Source organism: Sylvia atricapilla, chromosome 1, assembly GCF_009819655.1.
Source record: "Sylvia atricapilla isolate bSylAtr1 chromosome 1, bSylAtr1.pri, whole genome shotgun sequence".
Lineage (NCBI taxonomy): Eukaryota > Metazoa > Chordata > Aves > Passeriformes > Sylviidae > Sylvia > Sylvia atricapilla.
The window spans coordinates 20,037,077-20,060,567 of record NC_089140.1 but is presented as its reverse complement, the minus strand read 5'-3'; the positions used below and the strand labels follow the sequence as shown (position 1 = coordinate 20,060,567).

Sequence of the window (23,491 nt, the reverse complement as noted above, 5' to 3'; positions counted from 1 at the left end):
GAGGTCTCAAAATAATCTTAAATTAAGGTCATTTTAAATGTGTTTCATATGAATTTTAAATTATGAAGGACAGAAATCAGTAGTGATTCTATCTGTAAAAGAAGTAAAGTTGTTCTCCAGCCATTGAAGTATTTTTAAAGCTCAGTTTTTGATTTCTTGAATTTCTGAGACTGACTGTAACTCAAAAGATAAGTGTGCAGGGGCATTTATCTGAGTCTTAGGAATCAGTTGAGAACCACATATTCTGTATATGTAAAAAATCACAAAGAAACCTCTGCAGAGCAGATAGTTTCTTTTCTGTATTAATTCCTAGTTTCTAGGGGTTTTTTTCCATTTTTGTTCCTATTACCTATGCCTATTTTCCTTGACATATTCCATTAGAACACTTCATGTTTCACTGCTGTTTTGCTACTTTTGTCTCCTGTTTTCTGCAGCTATGATAACCATTGTGCTTCATTAGTAATAGATTTTGCTACATACAAGACATCGAATTGTCCATGGCTTATGTTTGCTAACTGCATTAAGAGCTGTAACTTAATTTTTATATAGGAATATATATTTGAAACATTACCTCAGTAAAAGGATCACTGCTTTATTTTAAAGTCATCATTGCCTCTAAAATTAAAAATGCGTATTAAAAAAGTAAGTGGCAGATGATCTGGTAAGATAAATAATCTGAAATTCCATTAAGCTGTGTCAGAATGTCTATGTATTCATTTATTCTTCCTCATTAAAGAAATGTGGATTTTGGAAACCCAAATCATCCATCCATCCCTACATCCAATCCAATTTTTCACTTGAAAATGTGTAAAATCAATGTGCTTATTTCTTTGATATCATCCTTCAGGAGTACACAGAGTTGCTTTTCTAATGGAGACAGTTCTTTGACTCTATACGTTAAAAAGCTTAAAAGGCTGGGGCTTGCAACTAGAAAAGATGCAGGTCCTCATGCCCCATGTCTTACAAGAACATTTTACTAAGTAGACCTTAACAGCTGTTTTTTATGTATAGGTGGACAGTTTATTTTTACAGATGAGATTTTTCTTTTCATTGAAAATTCCTGGTAATAAATTCACATTAAAATTTAGGTTTATAGTAATCCTGGATCTCATCTTGTCTATTGTACTTTTCAATAAAGAGCCAACTTCAAAGTCAGATCAGGTTTTACAGAACCAAGTCCAGTTGAATTCTGAATGTCTCCAAAAACAGAGACAGAGTCTTTTTTGGGAAGCCTGTACCAGTGCATTATTGCCTTCATCTTGAGGGACTTTATTATAGCAAATTGGAGTTTTTTGTTGCTGCAACTAATACATTTTGCTTCTCATTCCTTTGCTGTATGCCTCTGAGAAGATTCTGGTTATCTCTTCCCTCTAAACCAGCTTAGGCAGTTGAAGACTTATGGTACCCATCAACCTTTCTTTTCCCATACAGGACAAACCCATGTTCCTCAGTCTCTCCTGGCACATCATGTGCTGCAGTTCCCTAGCCATCTTGGTGGCCCTCCACTAGACTTCCCTTAATTTGCCAGTGTCTTGCACTGCTGGTTATTAAGCTGTACATAGTCCAGATGTGGACTCACACGTCCTGAGTGGTGGGCAGTATTCTTTCTCCACTACCTGCTGGCTCTGCTCTTGCTAATGCAGCCAGTGTGCAGTTAGTGGTCATTGCCACAAGGGCACACTGGTGCCTCGTGTTCAAGTTCCCTGTCAGGACCCACCGCAGGGGCTTTTTCTGAAAACTGCCTTTTGTCTGCCCAGTTTTTCCCAGCCTTTATTGATGCATGGGGCTGTTCTGCGTGAAGCACAATAAGTTTGTCTTGGCTGATCTTCATGAAGGTCTAGTCAGCCCAGTTCTTTGTCTTGTCAAGACCCTCTAAATAGCAGCCACACCCGTCAGCATATTGACTAGTGATCCCAGTTGAATTTCACCTGTGGATGCCATCTGGTGCACTGTCTTCCATCACAAGTTGTTGGTGAAGGTGTTAAATAATATCATCCCTGCTCTGACTGGTCAGCAATGCTACGCATAACCAGCCAAAATCCAGTCTTCCAACTTGATACCAGATGTCAGTGTTCCCTAGTTCTAGAGTCAAAACCATTGCCTAGAACAGGCAAAATTAAAGTTTCTTCCAGTATGGTGGCTCCTGAATTGTCTTCATTCTTTCCCTTGGCTTTAAAGCAGAACACACTAGGTCCAGGTGACAAGATCACCTGTTGTACTGAAGACTTGAATGTGGTTTTCAGAAAAAATTGTGTCAGTGCTTAGTTAATTCAGTTTCTTAGTGAACCACAAGGCATATTTTACTTCACTAATGGATGAGCAAAGGCAGGAATGTTTTGGGTTTTAACTGGGTTATTTAAAAGTAATTATACTTAACAACTTCAAAAGAGGCTTAAGCATCAGTAATGAGAAAAAGATAGTTTAGGAACCCTTGAGTCTCAGATGCAGAGCAATTTAAATGAAAGAAAATGATTTGTTTTTAAATATTGAGTCACAGCTCATCAGATGAGATTAAGAAATGAAGATTATTCCTTTAAGTAAGATAACATATTTGATCTGGGGTTCCTCTGTTTAAAAGTGTTCACAGAAATTTCAAATAGGATTTTTCATATGTTAACTACTCATGCTTTTACTTGAAGTTTCATCCTGGAGAAGAAAACACACTTCTTCATAAAAATATTTTGAAATATAAATGCTCCCATGAAAAATTGCTTTTTTTGACAAAGAGATGCTCCAAATAAGAACAAAAAGTAGTTGGAATTCTGAAGTACCTGAATTAATACAATTATTAAGCAATCTTTATACCAAGTTTAGACTATGTAACATCAAGTTTGCTGACATGCCCTTGTTTAATGAATTTTAAAAGCTAATTTATTTTCATATTGTACTGAAGATCCAGTACAGGGATGAATCTCAGTATTGCTTTGGCGTGGGAAGTATCTTTTATTAATAGCACTATTACTGCAAATAATGTAGTTTCACAAGAATAGCTAGGAATATGGTTCTTATTAGCATTAAAACATTTTTCTTATTACATACAACAATAAAATACTGAGAGACATTATTTTGTAAGATCTTTATGACATTAAGTGTCTTCAATAGAAATTGAGGTGCTTTATCCCAAAGATTCTGGTTTTTCTGAAATATATAGTAGTATCAAATTTACAAAGAAAAAAGTGAAGTATTTGAAGTAATTAAACTAATTTAAGCAAGAAAGAGTATAGATATATAGATATATAGCAGGTTTCGTCTAGGGCTGGACTTTCCTTTGTTGTTATAAGATTCTGTATTTAACATCAGAATTAAATGCAGGTGTATGCAACATGTTTAGTAACTGTATATACTTTTCCACAAAGGTTTGTTTCTCTGCCAATGAACTTGTGAAGATATTTTTGAAAAACAGTTCTGCCTCCATTTCTAAGGACCACTTCAAGCAAATCAGTCCAGCTATCGTTCAACAACTTTTAAGTTGTTCATGTCAGCTTCCTGACTTCAAACAGACAAAGCTTCCACCAACAACTGTGGAAAGTGAGTTATGTTCTTATTAATAAATTATTATTTAAATTCAGATAAAGAGGTGCAAGGACTTCTGGAGACATTTCATTCATTAATAAATGAAAATGTGGGATTTATGCTGTTTATGATTTATGAATTCTATGATTTCATATCACACATGTCAGATAATAGTATTATATTGAGAAGCGAGGGGATTCAGTGGTCTAAATTTTGTAGTATTTGGAATTCTATTTCAGCATGTAAGGTTTCAAGCTTTATTTTCTTCATTTGCTAGAGGACTTCTTGATATTGCCAGCAGGTAGCCAGTAGCAGGTCCTCATCTATGGATTGCTGGGTAGTAGGGATTTTCTTTGTGAAATTTGTACTAGGTTTATATTGTAATCATTGCATTGTCCTTACATATAGCTTCAAGGTTCATTAGCTGGCATTTTATACCATGATGTGGCAAATGCTTGATGCAGGCAAGTTTTGCATGAATGCTACTGGTGTTTCAGCTTGTGATATTTTATAGCAGAGAAGCTTTGAAGATACTATTGTGGTAAGAAAAACGTCCTTAAAAACACTAACAGGGCAGCAGCACCTTTGTGATAGAGCTGGAACAAGAACTGATTCAGAGTATAATTAGATTGTTTCCACTTGCAGTTGTAGCCTTCATGTGCCTCTGCTTCCAGTGTTTTCTGCCCTATCTGTTCCGTGCATTCCACTTCTCCTGTAATCTATCCTTAGCCCACCTTATAAAAGAAAAATCTGAATCTAAGGGCTTCCTAATGTGTTTTCTTGGTTTTTTTTCCTAACTTTAAGCAAATGATGTCTGGGAAGTGGTTACAAATCAAGGTGTGATGATGTAATAACAGAGACATTAATTTTGGTGGAGAATTTGGGAGTCAGAAAAGACCAAAAAGGAATAGTTGCCATAATTGCCTGCTTCTAGATGAACACTTTTCAGGCTACAAATCAATGTCTTCAATACCTTTATCCTGATATCTACATGGCCAGCTTTAAATGACTAGGTCTTTTTGGAGCTAGTAAGTTTTCCCCACATCCTGCTGCCCAGTGACCCTTACATAACAGCACCTGAATTAAAAAGCATGAAAGGACACATGTGGCTATCCCAGAAGAAAAAGCATGGGAGAACACTCATGGATAGCCTAAGGACTGTTATAATAGAAAGAGACATACAGAATAGGAAAAATCATTATGGGTCTTCAATAGGCAGCAGTCCTTCTTTCTTATCTTATCTCTGTGCTCATTACATGAAGACCTTGCAGTCTTTACTGTTTTGATCTTTTCTGTGCTACACAGATATGACCATTTTTTTAGATTGGGAATCAAGGTACAAGGAAAGAAAAGAAAGGAAAGGAACTTACCCAGGTCACATACAAGGTTCATAAAAAATTCACTGTTAAGTGGGATTCTTCTGAGTCTAAAGCCATCAGCGGAATCAATGACATTTTAGTGATCTCATAAAGGTGAGAGATGAGAAAAATTGAACTATTCAAGTGCAGAATGGAATTAATAAGAGCCCTTTCTGCAGCCCTTGCCCTGTGCTTTTTGACAAAGGAAGGTTTCCATGACCACAGGGACACTTCTGTTGTCTTGATACAGATAAAGAACTCCATATTTGACTTATGTGTGACCTAGTGACCTGAGAATAGGCTCATTAGTTTTACTGACATGACAGGCTGTGCTGTTTTGGCTAAGTCACCAAGGCCTGACATTCCATATATATCTATTATACTCTTGTATTTGGATGTGCAGTCTGTGAAACTAACTGTCTGATTTAATGAGGTACTCAGCACTTGCAATGGTACTGAAGTTTGAAACATTAAGTGAGAGTTTTAAATATTTTGGCATTAATTCCTTTATGGTTGTTTCTTATCAGTGTTTTACCTCCCATTATAGAACTTCTATAGAAATTAATTGGGATTCATGTTGTGCAAAAGGTTGGAAATGTGAGCAGCATGTAACTGAGGAATTATAAGACCAACACTCAAAAACACCCAGTAATCTGGGAAAAATAGGTTGGTGGTCCTGGCATATTGAGTGAGGGGATGTTTTTCCACAGCAGATGTGTAAATATAATTTGGACTGACATGTTTATGCTTAAATTAGATCACTACATTCATTTGAGGTTTCAGGCCTTCATTTTTTTACAGAAAATAAATTGGTTAAAGTGGTGTTGACTGTAAAGATACACAGGTGTGGCATGTGAGAACATAGAATCTCAAACATAAATCTGTTAATAGAGGAAGCAAATGCAGAGCTCTATTCACTGTGGTGCTCTGAGTGTCTCTAATTTGCACAACCACAGTCTGTTTAGCTCTTAAGGTCTGAAGGTCTGAAATTTGGAAGTACCAGACTATAACATGTAAAGCCTGAAAAAAATGAATGTTTCTTGGGCTTCTAATTCTGTCATCTGTTCACACATGACTAGAAAAATCTATGTGGCCGTTGTGGCTTAACCCCAGACAGAGGCTAAATATGAAGCAGCCACTTGCACAGTCCCCCACTGCTTCCCCCCACAGGGGTTGGGGAGGAGAACTGGACAAAGGTAAAAACCCATCAGCTGAGCTATGATTGGTTTAATAATTGAGATAAAGTATAATATTCGTGCTACTCCTCCTCCTCCTGCTGCAATTAGTAATGGAAAGGAAGATTATTAAAAAAAAAAAAAAAAAAAAAAAAAAAAAAAAAAAAAAAAAAAAAAGAGAGAGAGAGAGAGAGAGAGAGAGAGAGATAACCCCCAAGACAAACAAGCGATGCACAATACAACAGCTCATCGCCTGCTGACTGATGCCCAGCTCACCCCTGAGCAGCAATCAGCCCCTCCGGTCAATTTCTCCCAGTTTTTTCCCTGAGCATGATGTTCTGTGGTGTCAAATATCCCTTCGGCCAGTTTGGTCAGCTGCCCCAGGTGTGTTGCCTCCACCCTTCCCCAGATTCCTGTGCATCTCCTCACTTTCAGAGCATGAAACACTGAAAAGTCCTTGGCTCAGGGTAAGCACAGCTTAGCAACAACCAAAACATAAGTGTGTTATTCTCATCCTGAATATAAAACATTGCCCTGTACCAGATACCATGAAAATTAACTCAATACCAGCTGAAATCAGACAGTGTCACAATGAATCACTTCTCCTGTGTACTTGTATATAGAGGTATGAAAACATTCCTTCAAAAACAATTACAAATACAAAACAAATAGAAATAGAAACACAAATAGAAATATTGGATGATTAAAGGTGCCCTTGTTTTGTTTCATTTGTTTTTCCCCTACAGAATATGGTTACAGCACTGTTGCTGTTTTACTTATTACTATTGGATCTATGTTTGGTACAACTCTCATTTTATTTAACTCCTGTCAAGAAATCTATACACTCATTTTACAGCTGTTTGTCGGTTTGGCTGTTGGAACCCTTTCTGGAGATGCATTGCTACATCTTATTCCTCAGGTAAGTAATAGGCACTTCTGCACTTTTAAAATGTTGACAAGTGTGTGTGCACACACAGAGAAAGGTTTCATTTAAACCTGGGTAATGCTCATCAGTTTATAAATGAAGCTTTCCATGAAAGCCCCCCTGCACTCCAATTACATTTGCACTCTCTATCTCAGAGAGAGATTAAAAATAATAAGTAGAGATCCATGACTGATGAATTCAAAGAAAGAAAGGCACCTATTTAAAAATAAAATAAAAATTCAGAAACCCCACAAGTCCTGTGCAAGGCATGTTCTAGATGGGTATTTATTTCTTTCATGAGGCAGATTCTGAAACACATTTTAACAGAATTTTTTCTAAGGTTGTATATACGGCATCCACAGTCCCCTCCACAGGTGGCTCTAGAGAACCAGGCACTATCAGCCTAATTAATCCTGATGCCTAGAACTGTAATAAAATGTGTGACATGATCTTTTCCTAAATTCATAATCTAAATTTTAGGAACAGGATAACATGCAAAACAGAACCAAATTTTCCATTGTGTATTCCTTTATTTTTAACAGTATCCTCTGATATGACACAGATGTTATTAGTAGACTTCTAGTGGTCACAGAAAGAGAGCTTCCCATCTTCACTTAAGATTCTGGTTAAAATTTTCTTTGTGCTCAATGCATCATCACTGGAAGCAAAACTGGGAGAGTGATTTAAGGAAGGCAATTCTCACTGAGTGTCAGACAAATGCATTTCTCTCAGCAGCACCTTTTAAATGTGAAAGTATTCTCTTTCACCAGTTTTAAGTAATGTATCCAGTAGCCTTTAGAGCCCTCGCTTTCAGAGCAAAGGAAGGTTGCTGTGCTGTGACACTAGGAAAAAGAAGGAAGCACATCCACCAACACAAATGCATTTTTGCAATAATTATACATTAATAATTTATGCATATTTTCATGGAATCACAGTTGCAGAATTACAGAATAGTTAGAGTTGGAGGGGATGTCTGGACATCATCTAGTTCAGCCCACTGCCAAGGCAGGATACCTACAGCAGGTTACAAAGGAGTACATTGAGGAGTTTTTGAATGTCTCCAGAAAGGGAGAATCCACAATCTCCCTGTGCAGCCTGTGCCAGTGCTCTGCTACCCTCAGTGTAAAGTTCTACTTCATGTTGAGTTGGAACTTCTTGTGTTTTAATTTATGGCCTTTATTCCTCATCTTGGTACTGGGCACTGAAAAGAATCTGGCACCACCCTCTTGTCACCCACCCTTGAGATATTTGTATGGGTTAATGAGATCCCCTCTCAGACTTCTCTTCTCTAGGCTGAACAGGCCCATTTCCAGCTGACTGTCCTCATAAGAGAGATGCTCCAGTCCCCTAAACATTCTTGTGGTCTCTGCTGGACCCTCTCCTGTAGCTCCTTATCTATTTTCAATATGAAGTTTGCATATTAAGATAATGCAAGTAATTTTTATACAATTTTAACATCAATATATTGAAAACAAAATATATCTCATATATATAAAGGATGATTTCATAAAAATGTCCCTAAAATTAATGTTACTTTCACCAATGAGAAATGAAGAAGTGTAGCTGTGCTCCTAATGGTTTATTTCATCCTCTATTGTTCAGCTGTTTTTTTCAAAACACAGTTTAATATTGAAGGAACTGGGAAAATAAACTTCTGAGAATAAAATGAATTAACACATTGGCTTGCTCTAGCAATAATTAAAACATTGCAATTTTAATTTTTTTTAAATTTATCTTTTTATTTTAGACTCTTGGTTTGCATAAACATGAAGCACAAGATGTAGAACATTTCTATGAGGGAAAAGAATATATATGGAAACTTTTGGGAATAATTGGAGGAATTCATGGATTTTTTCTGATAGAAAAGTGTTTCTTTCTTTTGGTAACACCTCGTGACCAGGTAAAGCTTTGTGCAACCCATCCTTTTAAAAAACTCTTGTATTTTGGGATTTTGCAGTGCACAAAATGTTGAAATGATTGTGGAAATTAATTATCATTTTTGTGAGTTAAATGAAGCATTGGTAATTGCTTTCCAAAGTGCTCCTACCAGATTGACCTTCAGTTTCTATTTTTCTTTGCTCTGTGGATTGTGCTTGTTTCATGAGTGTGTTCCACATATTTATAATTCCAGAAAGGGAACAGTTAATCAAATGTATTCCATAAGCCTGCATTCATGACTCACACTGGAGCAGGTGAAAAGTGTGTATCCATATGAAATAGCAGTGACAGTTGTTTGCTCTAGGCTCTGTTTGAAGAGGAGATATGTGCAAGCATAAGATATTTTCAAGAATAATATCTAAAAATTTCCAAATTGTTTTTCATCCCCACCCCAGTGATGTGAAAATCTAATATGTGTGCTGCAGTCAGTAGGAGCCAATCTTATATTAATAAGATCTCCATGCTTACAGTAATTCTATTACTTTATTTCAGTATGGCCAGAGCCTGAAAATATGATTATGTACAAGGATAGAATGTAGCACAAAATGTGATGGCTCATTAAGTTTCTCAGTATGAGAGACAATCCTTATGTCACTTAAGAAGGCTAAACCTTTGCTTGTTCTCTTCTAAAGAGTGTGTGAAGACTGGCCTGATTTAGATACACAGCAATGACTCCCTATTCACACTACCTTTGAGTCAGCCATAAGAATATAAAGTGAGATTAATAGAATGAGAGTATTTTGATGATGGTGATATTTTATTTGCTGGGTCAAAAGGAGTCCTTCTTGTTACTTGTTTGAGAGAAGGATTTCATCATCATTCCACAAATTTTTAAACTTTTTCTACTGAAAACTAGATGAAGCCTCAGAGTTCATTTTTATATCTATCTCAGCTTCAAATTTGAATTTGATCTTTAAAATAAATGAAGTTTTATCAAACCACTGTAATTGTCACTGATTTTTCTGATTCACTTTTCATGGTTTTTAACAAAATAAGCATTAGGAAATGCTGATGCTGGCCAGTGAGTTTTTACAATAGATTCTATTTGAAAAAAAAATCATTCTTAAAAATGCTAGATTTTCACAAAAGACTGAGAAATGCTGCACCTATGTTCATTTGGTTTCAGAACTAATTGCAAAGCATCTTCATTCAGCAGGGCCTTTCTTTAGTTAATGGGCACTGGGGACATTCCCATGATCTTCCAGTGGAGTCTGAATTAAATGAACATTCAGGCAGAGGCAAATCTTCTTCAACCATACAGTTGGTAGGTTACCAATATGACATACTTCCCTAAATTTATAATCTTCTTTCTCTGTTCCTCAAAAGAAATGAACAAAATGAATGTAATAAATCAATATTGGTTTTCAGTCTTTATTGATTTGTTGTTTATTACTTGACATGATTGTCAAAAATATCTAGATTTTGAAGTTTGTAATGAGCTTTCACAGAGATATCAAGAACAGATATTTTACAATAACTTTTCTTAAGTGTGTATCAGATTGATATAACAATACACTTCCTGTATTGTTATACATTTTGTTGATAAAATTCTTGGAGATTTTCCTCCTCCCTTCTTTTTAAACATTGATCATACATAAAGGCATAGTGTCCCTTAGGAAAAACTTCAGAATTTCCTCCAATGAGGGTTAAGTGCTTACTTAGTGAACAGATTAAATCCTGGACTGTTCTTGGGCATTTTTCCACAGATTAGAATAGTGATGTAAACACTTTGGATATCTGAGAATGGTGCTTACCTATAAGAAGTTACAGACTTTTATACTTGTCTGTAGATAAGATCCAGACAGATAAATCTTTGCAAATTAAATTTAGTAATAAATTTTACCCTGTTTTCTTTTTCTTTCAACAAATCTTTTCAGTTTATAACCACTATCTCAATGCATAAGTGAACCGTTTTACTATTATATTTGTGGTGGGCAAGAGCCTTATGACCCATCTCTAAAACACAGTTGGAAACCTCTCAATAAAAACCAGATAAAATAGAGGAGTGAAGCATGTTTACTATTTTGTGAGACATGTCAAAGCTTCCTGTTTATGATAATGAATGAACATGTCATTCCCCTCAGATGCAAGATCCCTCTGAAGTTCTATATATATCACATTATCTATATAGAATTAGCCTGGCTGAGCTGGTTTGTACAAGAGCAGCCAATTTTTCAGAATCATGTGAATAAGACAAACACTGGTTGACTAAGAAAAACTTATAAATCCTTCAGATTAGTAATTAGTCTTGCAGTTTTGACTCACTGTTCAAAGAAGTGGTATGTGAATAAATATTATAGGAGAAGTGGAACAATTACTGGAATTCATATGACTGGCTGCAATCATGGGAATTAGAGACATTTTTCCTTCAAAATGTAGAATATGAGAAACAATTATTTTTCCTTCTCCCATCATGCTTTTACAGCACATGTCCTTCATTGCAAACAAGCTAAAACCAACCAAAAAACATATCCTATTTTGTAGCCAGTGTACATCTCTGGTACAATTTTGGAGACAGATGGCTGTTGTCCCTAACATGGAGCTCTTGTGCTGTTGTTGACTCCACTGGCTGCCATTATAGGGTTTACCACCTTTTCTTGGGAAAAAAAAACCTCAGAAATTAAAATTCAGTCTTTCTAGTTTCAAGCAAATGCGTTTTTTGGCTTTTCTCTCCCTCACATGAATTTCTAATAATTTCTCCAATCAGAAAGCTAAGACCCAAGGAGGTAGGGGCAGTGAGAGTTTGCTCATGTTCTCCCTGATCTCCCAACAGCTGCAATATCTATTTATTAAACATTAGGGCCGATGCAACAATTAATCTCTCTAGGATAAGGAAGAAGACACTGTCTCTTTCTTCACTTGAAGTAAAGGTAAACTTCACCATGTACCCAAGTGCTGCTATGCCTAGCCAGTGTTGCCTGGTGCCAAGATGAAGCCCTTGCTAAAAGCCAAGACACAAGACACAGGAGGTTGCACCACCCTGAAGAAAAACCCCTGTATTTTGAAAGGGGTTGAAACCTACTGATCATCATGTTTTTTAGTCTTGTGTTTTCACAGGGAAACTGCGAAGAACGAGCGCCTAAAAGACTCTACCTCTCTTTTCCTGCAAATCCTATGGACATTCTCCAGGAAAATCCAGTCATGACAAAACGAAAACATGCAATTTTAATTACAATGTCCATTCTAGTCTTGCATTTGGCTCAGATTTTTGTGCATTCAAGCAGAAGTGTGGTTTTCTTAGGGTACAACAATGCCTATGAATGTATTTCTTCCTACCTGAATTAGACTTAACTCTCTCTGGGTGAGGTAGATTTCTTTTTATATATTTCTGCATAAATCACACTGCCAGTGGCCAGTAAATTATTCTAATGATATCTGAGCAAATAATCATTGACTATCTTTAATTCAAATAACTTGAACTTAGTTGATATTTTCCTGTATTTATGGCAGCAGCTGGAAGAGACCCTTAACACTGATCCATTATCTTTGCTTTTAATTAGAGAAGCCCAGAAGATTCTGAACCAGCTGAAGTTCCTCCAGAGAGCAAGGTGATCAGCAAAAAAAGTTAGTATCAATAAAAACACTAGGAAAGACAGGAAAATCCTTCAGACCTAAGATGGAATTGAAAGTGTGCAGCTGGCTTTGCTCTGTGTTTGCTGTGTGCTACATCACCACATCTGATGGCGCCTGGCTACATAATTTAATCTCTGCTTAAAGACCTTCTCAGCTGCCAACCCTGTAATTGGGAAGTTCATTAATCTTACACTGTCCTTGCTTTAGTATTTGCTGTCTTACTGTTGCAATTTATTTTGCTAAAGCCTTTGCTTAAAGGGAAATAGTAAAAAATTAATACATACATAATATATAATACATACAAAGCATATTTTTATAATTTTAAACTAGTTCAGGCTTTTATTTCTGAAGGTTATGAAACATTTTTGTAGACTCACTATGCTAATATAATTCTGTGTCCTTCTTGTCTTACACAGTAAAGCAATAAACTCTTTAAACCAGTAATGATTTATCACAGGTATGGAATTATAGCCCCATGATGGCTTTCAGTTTCAGAGTAATCTGCTTCTGAGAACTTCAGATAACTCCTGTCTTCTGTGGGGTTTTTTGCTGCTTAGTAAAAATACAAAAATAGAGTATAAACCAAATTTTGTCTTCAACTATACTTTCTGACCTTGGCGAATTCAGTAAGGTTGCAGTCATTCAACTGAGGGAACAATATAATGCCCCTTTATTTTTTGATCTCAAATCTCAAGTCATCAGTTTGATTTATTTAATTGTGTCATTATCTTCTTCTAGGTTCTTAATATTTTCTTCTGTTCTTGAGGACTTAATTTCTATTTCTGAAGCATTAGAAATCTGGAGTAAATTTGGAATAGCTTCTCAGTAATCTTTATTTAGTTTAATTTTTCCTTATACCTCAGTCTTACCTCCGTAAATGAAACCTTAGTAGAGAGGGGTAGGAGGTTAATTGGGGTTTTTTGGGGAATACATAATTACAAAAATTTGTTTCATTATACATTTCTTTTAAATAGCTACGTGCATAAACATACCTGGGTACCTTGATACTGGGAGAGATGTTTTTCCCCAGAAGCTTCACTGTAAATGCCTGCCAAGTAGGACTGCAAAAGGAGTCAATCACCATAGGTAGTCAGGGAGTAACTCAGAAAGCAAGAAATGTTCTAAAGATAAAGATATTTGACTGGCCCTTTCTGCGTTTATCCATACTTGTTCTATTAATATCAGAGAAGACCAAACAGTAGCATTTTATATTTGTTGTACTTGGTGACACTTTACATTGACTAGAAATATTTTTTCTGTGTTAGTCATGGAAATATTGAAAAACAGTTCTTTCTATAGATAAATGTTTCCTTTAAACTCCTATTGTTAACTTAAAAAGTGTAGCATATTGTTGAGATCCTGTACCCACTAGTTTTATAAAAATTATAGAAGAGAATTTGCTGAGTTTTGATCCCCTACTTAAGCAAAGAAAGAAAAAAAGGAAGATTGTTGGAGAAGAAGAGGCTTTGTAGAAATAGCTAATGTAGTAAGTTAATAGTTAATAGTTTGTGTTGGAATATAATGCAGTGAGATAATTGCCAGTAACAAAGCTGCTTTTAAATAGGCTGTAAGTAAAGTAAGATAAACATTCAGATTTGTTTATACATGCATCTTCTTAACTTTCTGTCAAGTAAGTTCACAAAGCTTATATCTGTAATTGCTCCACAATGTTAACCTGATCCCTGTGTTTTACTAAAACACACTGGAATGAGTTCCAGTAATCATGGTATATCTTCTCCAGCAATCAGATACTTGAACAAAAGAGACTAATAAGACCTCAGGGCAGGCCATGATTTCATCCTTGCCAGTGCTTTTTACAAATCACAAACTTAATGTAACACAGCAATCTATTATTTCTATGTAATTCATGCTCTGCACTATTGATTATAAACTGCCCATAGTGTTTAGAAAGAACTGTGCAAACTGGGGACATCCACATCCGGCTCTGTAAGCTGGCAGCAAATTCTAACAAGCCTGCCAATTTTTCTGAACCCACAGAGCTCCCAGACAACCAGGGAGGATTTTCTGAATACGATTGTTAGGTTTTTATGTGCTCTGTGTGTTTCTTATAATAGTCTGAAGATTTCAATTCTAGCCAGTTTCTGAAAGAAAAATCTCTCTCCCATTGATATAAAATGGTCATCTCTGAGAAACATTACTGGACTGAAATCTGGTAATAGCTGTATTCAGACAGATCAGTGCAGTTTCATGTTTGCTCCTTAGTCTGTCATATTATGTCTATGTGGGGTCACCAGAAGTCAGAAAAATACACATTTAAGGCCAAAATTATGACCCTGCTCTTTCAGGCATGAAAGCAACCCTTTTCAAAATGTTCTGTCGATTCTGTGTAGAGAGAGGCTGGATGAGTCTCTTGACAAATATTAGGCAGTCCTGACTGTAGAACTGTGGATAAAGTGAATGAAAAAAAGGTACAGGATGGGCCAGCCGATTATGTGTTGCTAAGTTTCGACATTGAACCTTTATGGAACCTTTATGCTTCTTGAAGAGATGAACGGCCTCCCTGTGAGTCTGTTCAGCATTCTACCCAGTCACTAATTCCCTAGAGACTGTCCCTAATTCCCTAGCTTGATTTCAGTACTTGCATCACTAGTAGCATGTCAGGTGACATGATGCCATAAACACGCAGTATACTCTTCCACACTAAAACAAGGTCACAGAACAGCATGGGAAAGACAAACAGCCATCTCCACCCATGAGTGGTTCTCCAGATAGGAATACTATGAGCATAACAGCCATTAATTGATTGGGAAAAATGTTGGATATAAGCATGCTGTAACCCTGTACCCTAAGTGATACTCTGAGGCTTGTTGTCTTTAATTTCTATCTTTCATTGTAATACAATTGCATAGGAAAAACAGACCCTGCAAATATTACTCGGTAGTAGCAAGCTTTACAGGATTAAAACAATCAGCTGTGTGAGACCAAATATTCATCCTCACTATAGCTCTTCAATTCGGTGAGCAATGGTGGAAGAACTCCACATAACAAATAGGAAAACTTGTGTGAATTTCATCAAATAAAGAAAGATAAGTAGAAAGCCGTAGGATGCTTCATGAGACTGGACTCAAACCTAACTTTTTGTCTAATAGTTGACCCAGTAAGAATAAGGAACTTATTTCCTGGAATTTGCATCTTGTTTTGAATTGTTCTGGAACATACGTTTTTGTTTCAAGTGTATTGAAGGAAGTATAATAACAAGGAAAAATCAGATAAACACTTATTCCCTCTAATTATTATGACTTTTTGCAGTGTTATATGTGAAGTCACCAAAAACCCCAAATCATTTGTAACAGAACAAAACTGGCAATATCTGTTTGGGTTAATACTGGGCTTTTAATCTGTTTGTTTGTTTGTTTGTCTTTTTTGAGGTAAAAAAATCAGCTTGTTAGCAATAATGGTTCTGGTGGGTGACAGTCTTCACAATTTTGCTGATGGCTTGGTAATAGGAGCAGCATTCTCATCCTCAACAGAAACTGGTGTGACAACGACTGTTGCTATTTTATGCCATGAAATTCCTCATGAAATGGGTAAGAAATATATGTGTGTATTTTTCCTGATTGACTGTACATTTCCAGGTTTCCCAAAAAGTTATTTCCTGTATGACATTTGTGGGAATTCTTGCTTATAGCATCATATTTAGATTATTATATATTATCATGATTATAGCATCATGAACATAATATTACTGTGTGATACTTTGGCTTTCACAAAAAATAGAGGAGGCTTCTGCACTCATTATTGGATGCATTCCCATTTGATCTTCTCCAGATGGAAATTACATCAGGTCAGGAGTGACCTGTTTTTCTTATGTGTACAGACACCAAAAATAATAAACTGTAAGCAAGACTCACATGTGTGTAATGGCCATTCCTGACACCTATTGGGCTACCTAATAATTTCAATATCCAGCAGAACTATTTAAGCAAGTATTCCTCTTGCTACCCTCATTCCTGCTTCTAATCAAGAACAATAAGATAATAAAAGGTGTATGAACTATTTTACTAGTGGACAGGACAGGAGGATTGTTCTGTTGTATATTGCTCTTGATTGACTTTTTCTGGTAAAAGTCAGCATGGCTGAAGCTGCTCTTGACATTGTATTGATGAATGTTTATAAATTAGGAAGTTCAATATGAGAACTGCAGGTTCTCATTTCTATGATTAAATGATTGAAGATTCCATGTGCTATGTAGAAAACTCCTCCAAACAAAAAAGTGGGATGGAGAATTGCTGTAAAACTGGTAACTTGTTTGCGTAACAAAGCAAACTGAAATACTTGCGCAGTTACTTCCAAAGACACCTTCTTATTTCTGGGGCAGTAGTGCCCCAGTGTCAAAGTGACATTTTTACAGCCATGGAGCAAGCTTTTTCAAATCTTCTAGTTGTGGCCTGCAATGAAATCTTTTCTTTCAGAAGAAAAGTCTGTGATGGGATTCTGATGTACAACTTACTCTAGTTGATTAGGACTGAAATCAGTGGGATTAAACTCAAACTGGGATCAGGCTGGCATAGATTACTTTGACTTGCAGCACCTGTAAAGCACTCAAAGACCATGCTGCAAATATGCCCACATGATTTGTACTGGCAAGTTTCCAGTGGAGAAAGATTTAGAAACTCTGGGAAACCATGTGACTTCACTTCTGCTTATATCCAAGCTGGAAATGTCACGGAACATAGAGAACTAATAGAAAGCCACTCCTCAATACTGTATGCTATCTTTAGGAACAGCTAAACAAGTACAAGTCAATATGACTTTTTTGTTGTTTTGAGATTTTTTTCTTTCACATAGGACAAGTTTATAACTAATTCTACAGAATTCTAAAGGCAGCCCCCCATTATTCACTATCTTTGTGCATAGCTTAATGATTTTCCTTCATATATTATTACCAGGAGTCTTAAAAAATATTTATCAGCTAAATAATAAATGTTCTTTGTCTCTATGCAGGAGATTTTGCTGTGCTGCTAAGTACAGGGCTCCCCACGAAGATTGCAATTTTGATGAATTTTATAAGTGCACTAACAGCATTCTTAGGACTTTATATTGGCCTTTCTCTATCAACTGACCCATCCATTCAAAACTGGATCTTTACTGTTACAGCCGGAATGTTCTTGTATTTATCTTTGGCAGAAATGGTGAGAACTTCAGTCTATTTTTTTTTTATTATTTTCCTTGTAGCATTGCCACATCATAGCTGAGTGTCAGACAAATACAGGAGGATGAAGTTAGAGAGAAAAAGAGCTCATAGATTTGTTGGGAAGAGCATGTTGTCTGACCCGTGTGTGTACATTGCTTAGAAAAGTAATCTGTTTTTCTTCTGTGTCACTCTCATACTAGTTGTCATTATAATAAAAAGGGGCAATAAAGACCATTAAGAGACTAAAATAAGAGAAAGGCATAATGGACTTTTAGTCTTTAAAAAGAAACCTTTTAAAGACTCTTACGCAATGTACTTTTAATTATTTAGTAAAACCTATATTTGAGCCTTCAAGGGATTTTAAGATCTTGAAAAACCTGGTTATTTTTTTCTCTTTCTGCCCTTTTCTTTATATATTTTTCACCCATTGTTTCAATGGAAATTTGCTGTTTCAGAGCTAAAATGTATGATGCTTATCCTGAACACTTCCTTTCTATCCTAGGGAGGTTTCAATTAGCTCTTAAGCAATAAAAAAGCCTTCCGATTACCACAGATTTTTAATAGTTGCCCAATAATTTTCATATTCCAAATTCAATAGCAATGATCTGTCTATAGAAAAATAAAGTACGAAGATAGGAGGTTGGAGTAAGGTCTAAGGACTGAACAAAAATGAGGAGCAATCATAGCTCACGCCGATGCATCAGGCCACATAATTTATTGAAGAGATGGATGACTGTCACACTTGAAACAATGCAGAATTTAAATACCTGCCCAGCTTTGTCACATGGCTCTTTAACCAACATGTGTTGATGTAAAGTTTCTTGGAAGCTCCTCCACAAGGATAGAATGTTGGGAGTGAGTAGATCAAGAGGGAGAAAAAAAAAAGTCTCTTCATAAATTATTACTTTTTTTTTCCAAGCCTGTCTGTGTCTTCTTTATGTTCATTACCACTTCATGTCTGAGATGCTCTTTACCAGATTCAGGCATAATACTTTAAACCTAATATTCCATTCTAGCATTATTACCTATTTAAAATTCTACTTACAGTAATTGATCTTAGTACCTTGGTAGTATTTTAGTCTTTTGTTTCTATTGTAAGTTAAAATGAACATAAAATTCATCTAAGAGCTTAGGAGGGAACTGCCAAAGGATTGTGGATGTGTCAACAGTCCTGACTGAGGTAGTAAATAACAGATAAGAACACTGTGTACCAAGTTGCAGCTTGTTCTGACAGAGAAAGTTGGAAGTGAGGCTGCCTACCAACTGTGTAGGCACGGTTTTACTAACGGAGCTAAGAATGATGTACATGATTTTTCCTTCAGTGTGGGATCGGCATCCATCAGGGATCCACAAGCTCCTAGAACAATACCATGTTTTTCCCTGAGTCTTCAAAGCAATGTGCCAGCTGTAAATCCCTAGAGAAAATATAGTTCTAGACAAAGACAGGGACATGTTTTCCCTTCTTCTCAGCTTGTCATCATAATCTTGGTCTTGATGTGAAGGGAAGAAAGAAGGGAGAGAGAGGGGAGGATCATATTTCTCTCAATCTGTTTTATTAATGAGACTCTAATCAGCCTTTCTCTGCATTTTGTCAAAAGACCTGCCATTAGGTGGCTCACCTCTTTGTCAGTGTCAAATATCACAGGGATTATTTTATTTAAAAAAAAAATTATGTAGCACTGCAGGCATCTATAGATGTGAAAAGTTTTGTTTGTTTGTATAGTACATCTCAAGAGAAAATTATTCATCTCCAGAGAAAATTAACCATTCTTTATGTATTTTTTTACTTTCTGCACAGAAATAGGTTCTATTCTGCTGCATTCTCATCTACAAACAATAGTCATTAGTGCTTCTGCCAATGGTACACAAACACTTAATGGTACACAAACACTTAATAATACACAAAGTTTGACTGTGGTGTTCAGTACTTGTTTTATGGGCTGTCACATATTCATGTGCTTGTCAGAATAGCACTTAAATAAAACTGAACAGCCTCACTGGTTTCTGCACTGAGAAGCATGGAGGGGTGTGAGTGGAGGTTTGTTGACAGAACAGCACTGTGAGACTGCCACCACAGACAAAGTAGCACAAATCTATTTCTGTGGTTAATTAAAGGTTTTTCATTTCTTCAAATGGCATTGTAACTCCATTAGCAAGCTGGGTAGACTAATAATTTCATAAACTGAATACGGAACAAAAGATAAAATCACTTATATCCATTATTTTTCACCAAGAAATTATGCAAAACTGAAGTTTACTCTGACTAATTTAAAAAAATGTTTTCAATTTTGAAGATAAGAGAGTAGTTTTTGAAGTGATTTGCTGGACTGCTGCAGTGCAGCAGCCATGCCACATGTTCCCAGCTTAATAAGAACTCTTTTTTAGCCAGTACCTGCCTGAGAGCCTCTTTCAGCATGCTGCTTCCTATTTCTTCTTATCTTTGTGCACTCATGATAACAAGAGCTGGAGTGGAACAGAGAATCCCATGATTAGCAGTGCCTCTTTTGCCTCTGACAGACTTGAAGCATTAACAAGTGTGATGAGACAACACACTTCCAACAGCTTGGATGTGGTGCTGTGTTCCCTTAATTTGTGAAGTGGTTTGCATCTGCCAGTTGAATAGGCTTATGCTCCTTAAACAACAAGATTCTCTCTGCTATACCACGTGCTTTTTTATTCAGAGAGAGTTGGGTAACCATAGCTGATATTGTGACAGCAGCCATTTTATTTTAATAAACAAATAAGGATATCACACTAGTTATGGCTATAGAAATGGTTTGTGTGTTGATTACATCCACATAGGTCAGATGGAGGGAGCAGACATCAGCATGGGACATGGAAAGGGTACTACTTGCTAAGAATTCCTTTTGGAAACTCTCTTAGGAACCTACTGGGCATGTGTTAGCTCCTCAATTATCACTGACAGCAATTAATAAAATGTCACTGACAACAATGAAAATTCAATTTTGCAGTGGGAGGAGAAAATTTTACTGTTTGAAGAACTTTTCACTCAGGCACTGGGGACAAGGAAAATATAGACTGTTTTTAAGGATAAATAAGAAATACTAAACATCTAGTCTGGAACCCTGTGTTCAGGCTAGGTCTTAATTAACAGTTTTTACTTATATACATGAAAAACTCAGTTTATTCTGAGCACTTAAAACTGTCAGTTCAGATTTTGATTTGCATCAGAACTTTGAGGTGTTTACACTTGCTTTAGATTAAAAGTTTCTGATTACCTTTAAACATAGATCAAACATAAGTTTCTGTAATTTAAACCACTGCTTGGTTGTAATGAAGATCCAGGGCATTTGGGTTTTCCTGGTTTTTTCAGGCAAAAGTTTAAAATGGAGGCAGATTTTTCCACACAGTTTTGTTTTGGGCCTGTGCCAACTTTCAGAGAAAGAAGAAAATGCAGACGTAGCCCCAGAGACCCCCTTCTGACAGAGGGAAGGACAAGCATAGCAAACACTCCCGTTAACCCCCTTGGTCAGCACCACTCCACTGTCTCCCAGTGGCTGCTGCTGCTGTTACAGCTACTGTGAAGAGCTCCAAAGTGCACAGGAACTCAGTAGTTCTATTCAAGTGCAGAAAAAAACCACACAACCAAAACCAGAGGTCAGCACCAGACTATTGCTCTGTATTTATTTCCACAGTTGATGTGACAGTGTTAGTGGTCATCAGTGTTTCCTCTGAATAAAACAGAAATATCAAGGGAATTTGAGCCTGAGGCATCATTTTTGCCAGCTCTGTTTAGACAAATATTTAGTTTAAACTTTTGATAAAATACACTGTGTAGAGTGAAAGGTCAGTGCAAGTAGTTTTTATAATGATTATAAGCAAGTGTTGCTCCATTACATGATTTAAGACTCACAGAGAAAAACACTAAACATGATTTTTTCCAAGCATATTTTAAAAATCCTGTTTTCTGCTTGTACATTTACTAAAGCCCAAGTAAATAGGAGTGTTGCCAGTTATTTCAGAAAAAGCATGATTGACCCTATATATAGTACTGAAGCAAAAAATACTCCAACTAGTTTATTCCCACAAAAGGAAATCACTAATTTTATCACTAATTTTGCTAAATAAACATTTCACTGCAGATAGCTGTATAAAATTACTACAAAATATTGAGAAGTTTAAAAATTTCAGAATCTTGTTAATAATTCTTGTCAGTGCTAGTAAAAGAACCAAAGAGGGTAGAATTTGATTAATTTAAATATTTTGCTGTCAAGATCAGCTTTGTCAAAATGTACAGAAAGTGCTACACATGAATGACTACAGACAGAAGCTCAGCAATTTAAAAGGTTTTTTTTTTAAATGAAGTTTGCCTTGTTTTCCCATAACTTTTGTTTCCCACAGATGAATGTATCTGGCTCTAATTCTGCTGTCTTATTCTTTTTTTAGCTTCCTGAAATGACTCATATTCAGACACGGCGACCTTGGTTGATGTTTCTCCTACAGAACCTTGGATTACTATTAGGCTGGCTTTGCCTCTTACTTTTAGCTGTATTTGAACAGAAAATTAAAATATAAGTTTTCTGTTGGAAATCTCAAAGTACCACTTATGAGAGTGGATAGCATTATTCACAATTTTGTCATGTCTGCCATAGTGATATGTAAATTAAGTTGCTGGGATTTTATATCTGAACAGTAGATAACTATTTTACTTTATTAACTTATTGTTCAGATTTTTGTAATTTTTTTTTGTAAAAATGAATGTTTAGAATTATGTTTTGTTACTGAGTTTACCAGATCCAATGCTCAAACTCACAGGAGCTTTTAATTAGTTTTTATTGAGACTGTTCTAGCTGAGTGCTCTAAATGATCGCTGCCAGTCTGAATGAAGAAAATAAAACACTTTTATATGCAATAATTAAAGTGGACTAACTATAGCTGAATAATTTGAATACAGAATGGTTTCTTTTTGCCTTTTAGTGCAAAGAATCATTTCTTTAAATCTGAAAAGTGTAGCAGAGCTAAACTGCTAAATGGCATAAAGTGATCTCATAAAGTCTGCACTTTCTATTTTGTCAACATAAAGACTCTCATCAGTTGCATCTTACTGGTCCAGTGTGGCAGGAAAAAAAATGACAAGTGTAAATGCTGAAGTTTATGATATAGAAATTTGGGAACTCTTTTTTGACTGTAATACAGTTTATCATTTGTGTGATGGAACCTCTGATAGTGAAGAACTGGACTAACCACTTTTTGCATTATCTCACCTCTGATGGTTGCTTATAGCAACTGCTCATAAAGGATTATAAAAAAATGTGTTTAAATTGCTTTTCCCTGATATCCCTTCCAGGCTCCTCAAATGAAGGGATCTCTTGGGCCCAATGTTGCTTCTGTGACTTAACATTCAGTAAACACTCGCCTTCATGTCAGCAATTAGCTTAACCATAGATATGTGATGTGCATTGTGGAAAGAGCTTTTTCAGTTGTCTAGAGTACATGTAGCCTCACTGCAACTCCTCCCATTCTGAGTGATTTTTGTGTAACTAATCCTCTTGATTTCAAGGTAATTCTGCATAAGTTAAGATGATTAACTTAATTTAGTTTTGCAGAACTGGATCTGAAACAAATATACAAATTCTGCCCTGATTCTGTGTAATTTCAGCTCTTTACATGCTCTCAATTTCTGGTGCAAGGACTTCTTCCCGATCTTATTCATACTTTTGTATGAGAACTAAATTATGTTCTTTCTTTGTCCTCTGATGAGCTATGGAAATAGGTTGCTCTGATGAGCAAGTTACAGAACAGATATATATTCTTTATGAAGCAACTTAAAGTTTTCTTTTCTTTGTCCAAACTCTGCCTTGAAATATCTCTACATTATGAGAATATCTCAACA

At 36.1% G+C, this 23,491-nt stretch overlaps 1 protein-coding gene across 2 annotated transcripts in view; it reads left to right on the top strand.

Moving 5' to 3' along the window:
* The window catches only part of SLC39A12 (solute carrier family 39 member 12), a 34,648-nt gene extending 11,639 nt beyond the window's left edge, over positions 1-23,009 (top strand). The window contains exons 6-13 of one of the 2 annotated variants that reach the window (XM_066323643.1): positions 3,357-3,528; positions 6,793-6,965; positions 8,719-8,871; positions 10,063-10,173; positions 12,410-12,473; positions 15,872-16,030; positions 17,448-17,635; positions 22,045-23,009. In XM_066323643.1, coding sequence (XP_066179740.1) covers positions 3,357-3,528; positions 6,793-6,965; positions 8,719-8,871; positions 10,063-10,173; positions 12,410-12,473; positions 15,872-16,030; positions 17,448-17,635; positions 22,045-22,173 — 1,149 coding nt within the window. In that variant the 3' untranslated portion in view covers positions 22,174-23,009. The remainder of the gene's footprint in view (positions 1-3,356; positions 3,529-6,792; positions 6,966-8,718; positions 8,872-10,062; positions 10,174-12,409; positions 12,474-15,871; positions 16,031-17,447; positions 17,636-22,044) is intronic. The other variant, XM_066323555.1, reaches the window with a different exon arrangement.
* Positions 23,010-23,491: the final 482 nt, after the last annotated feature.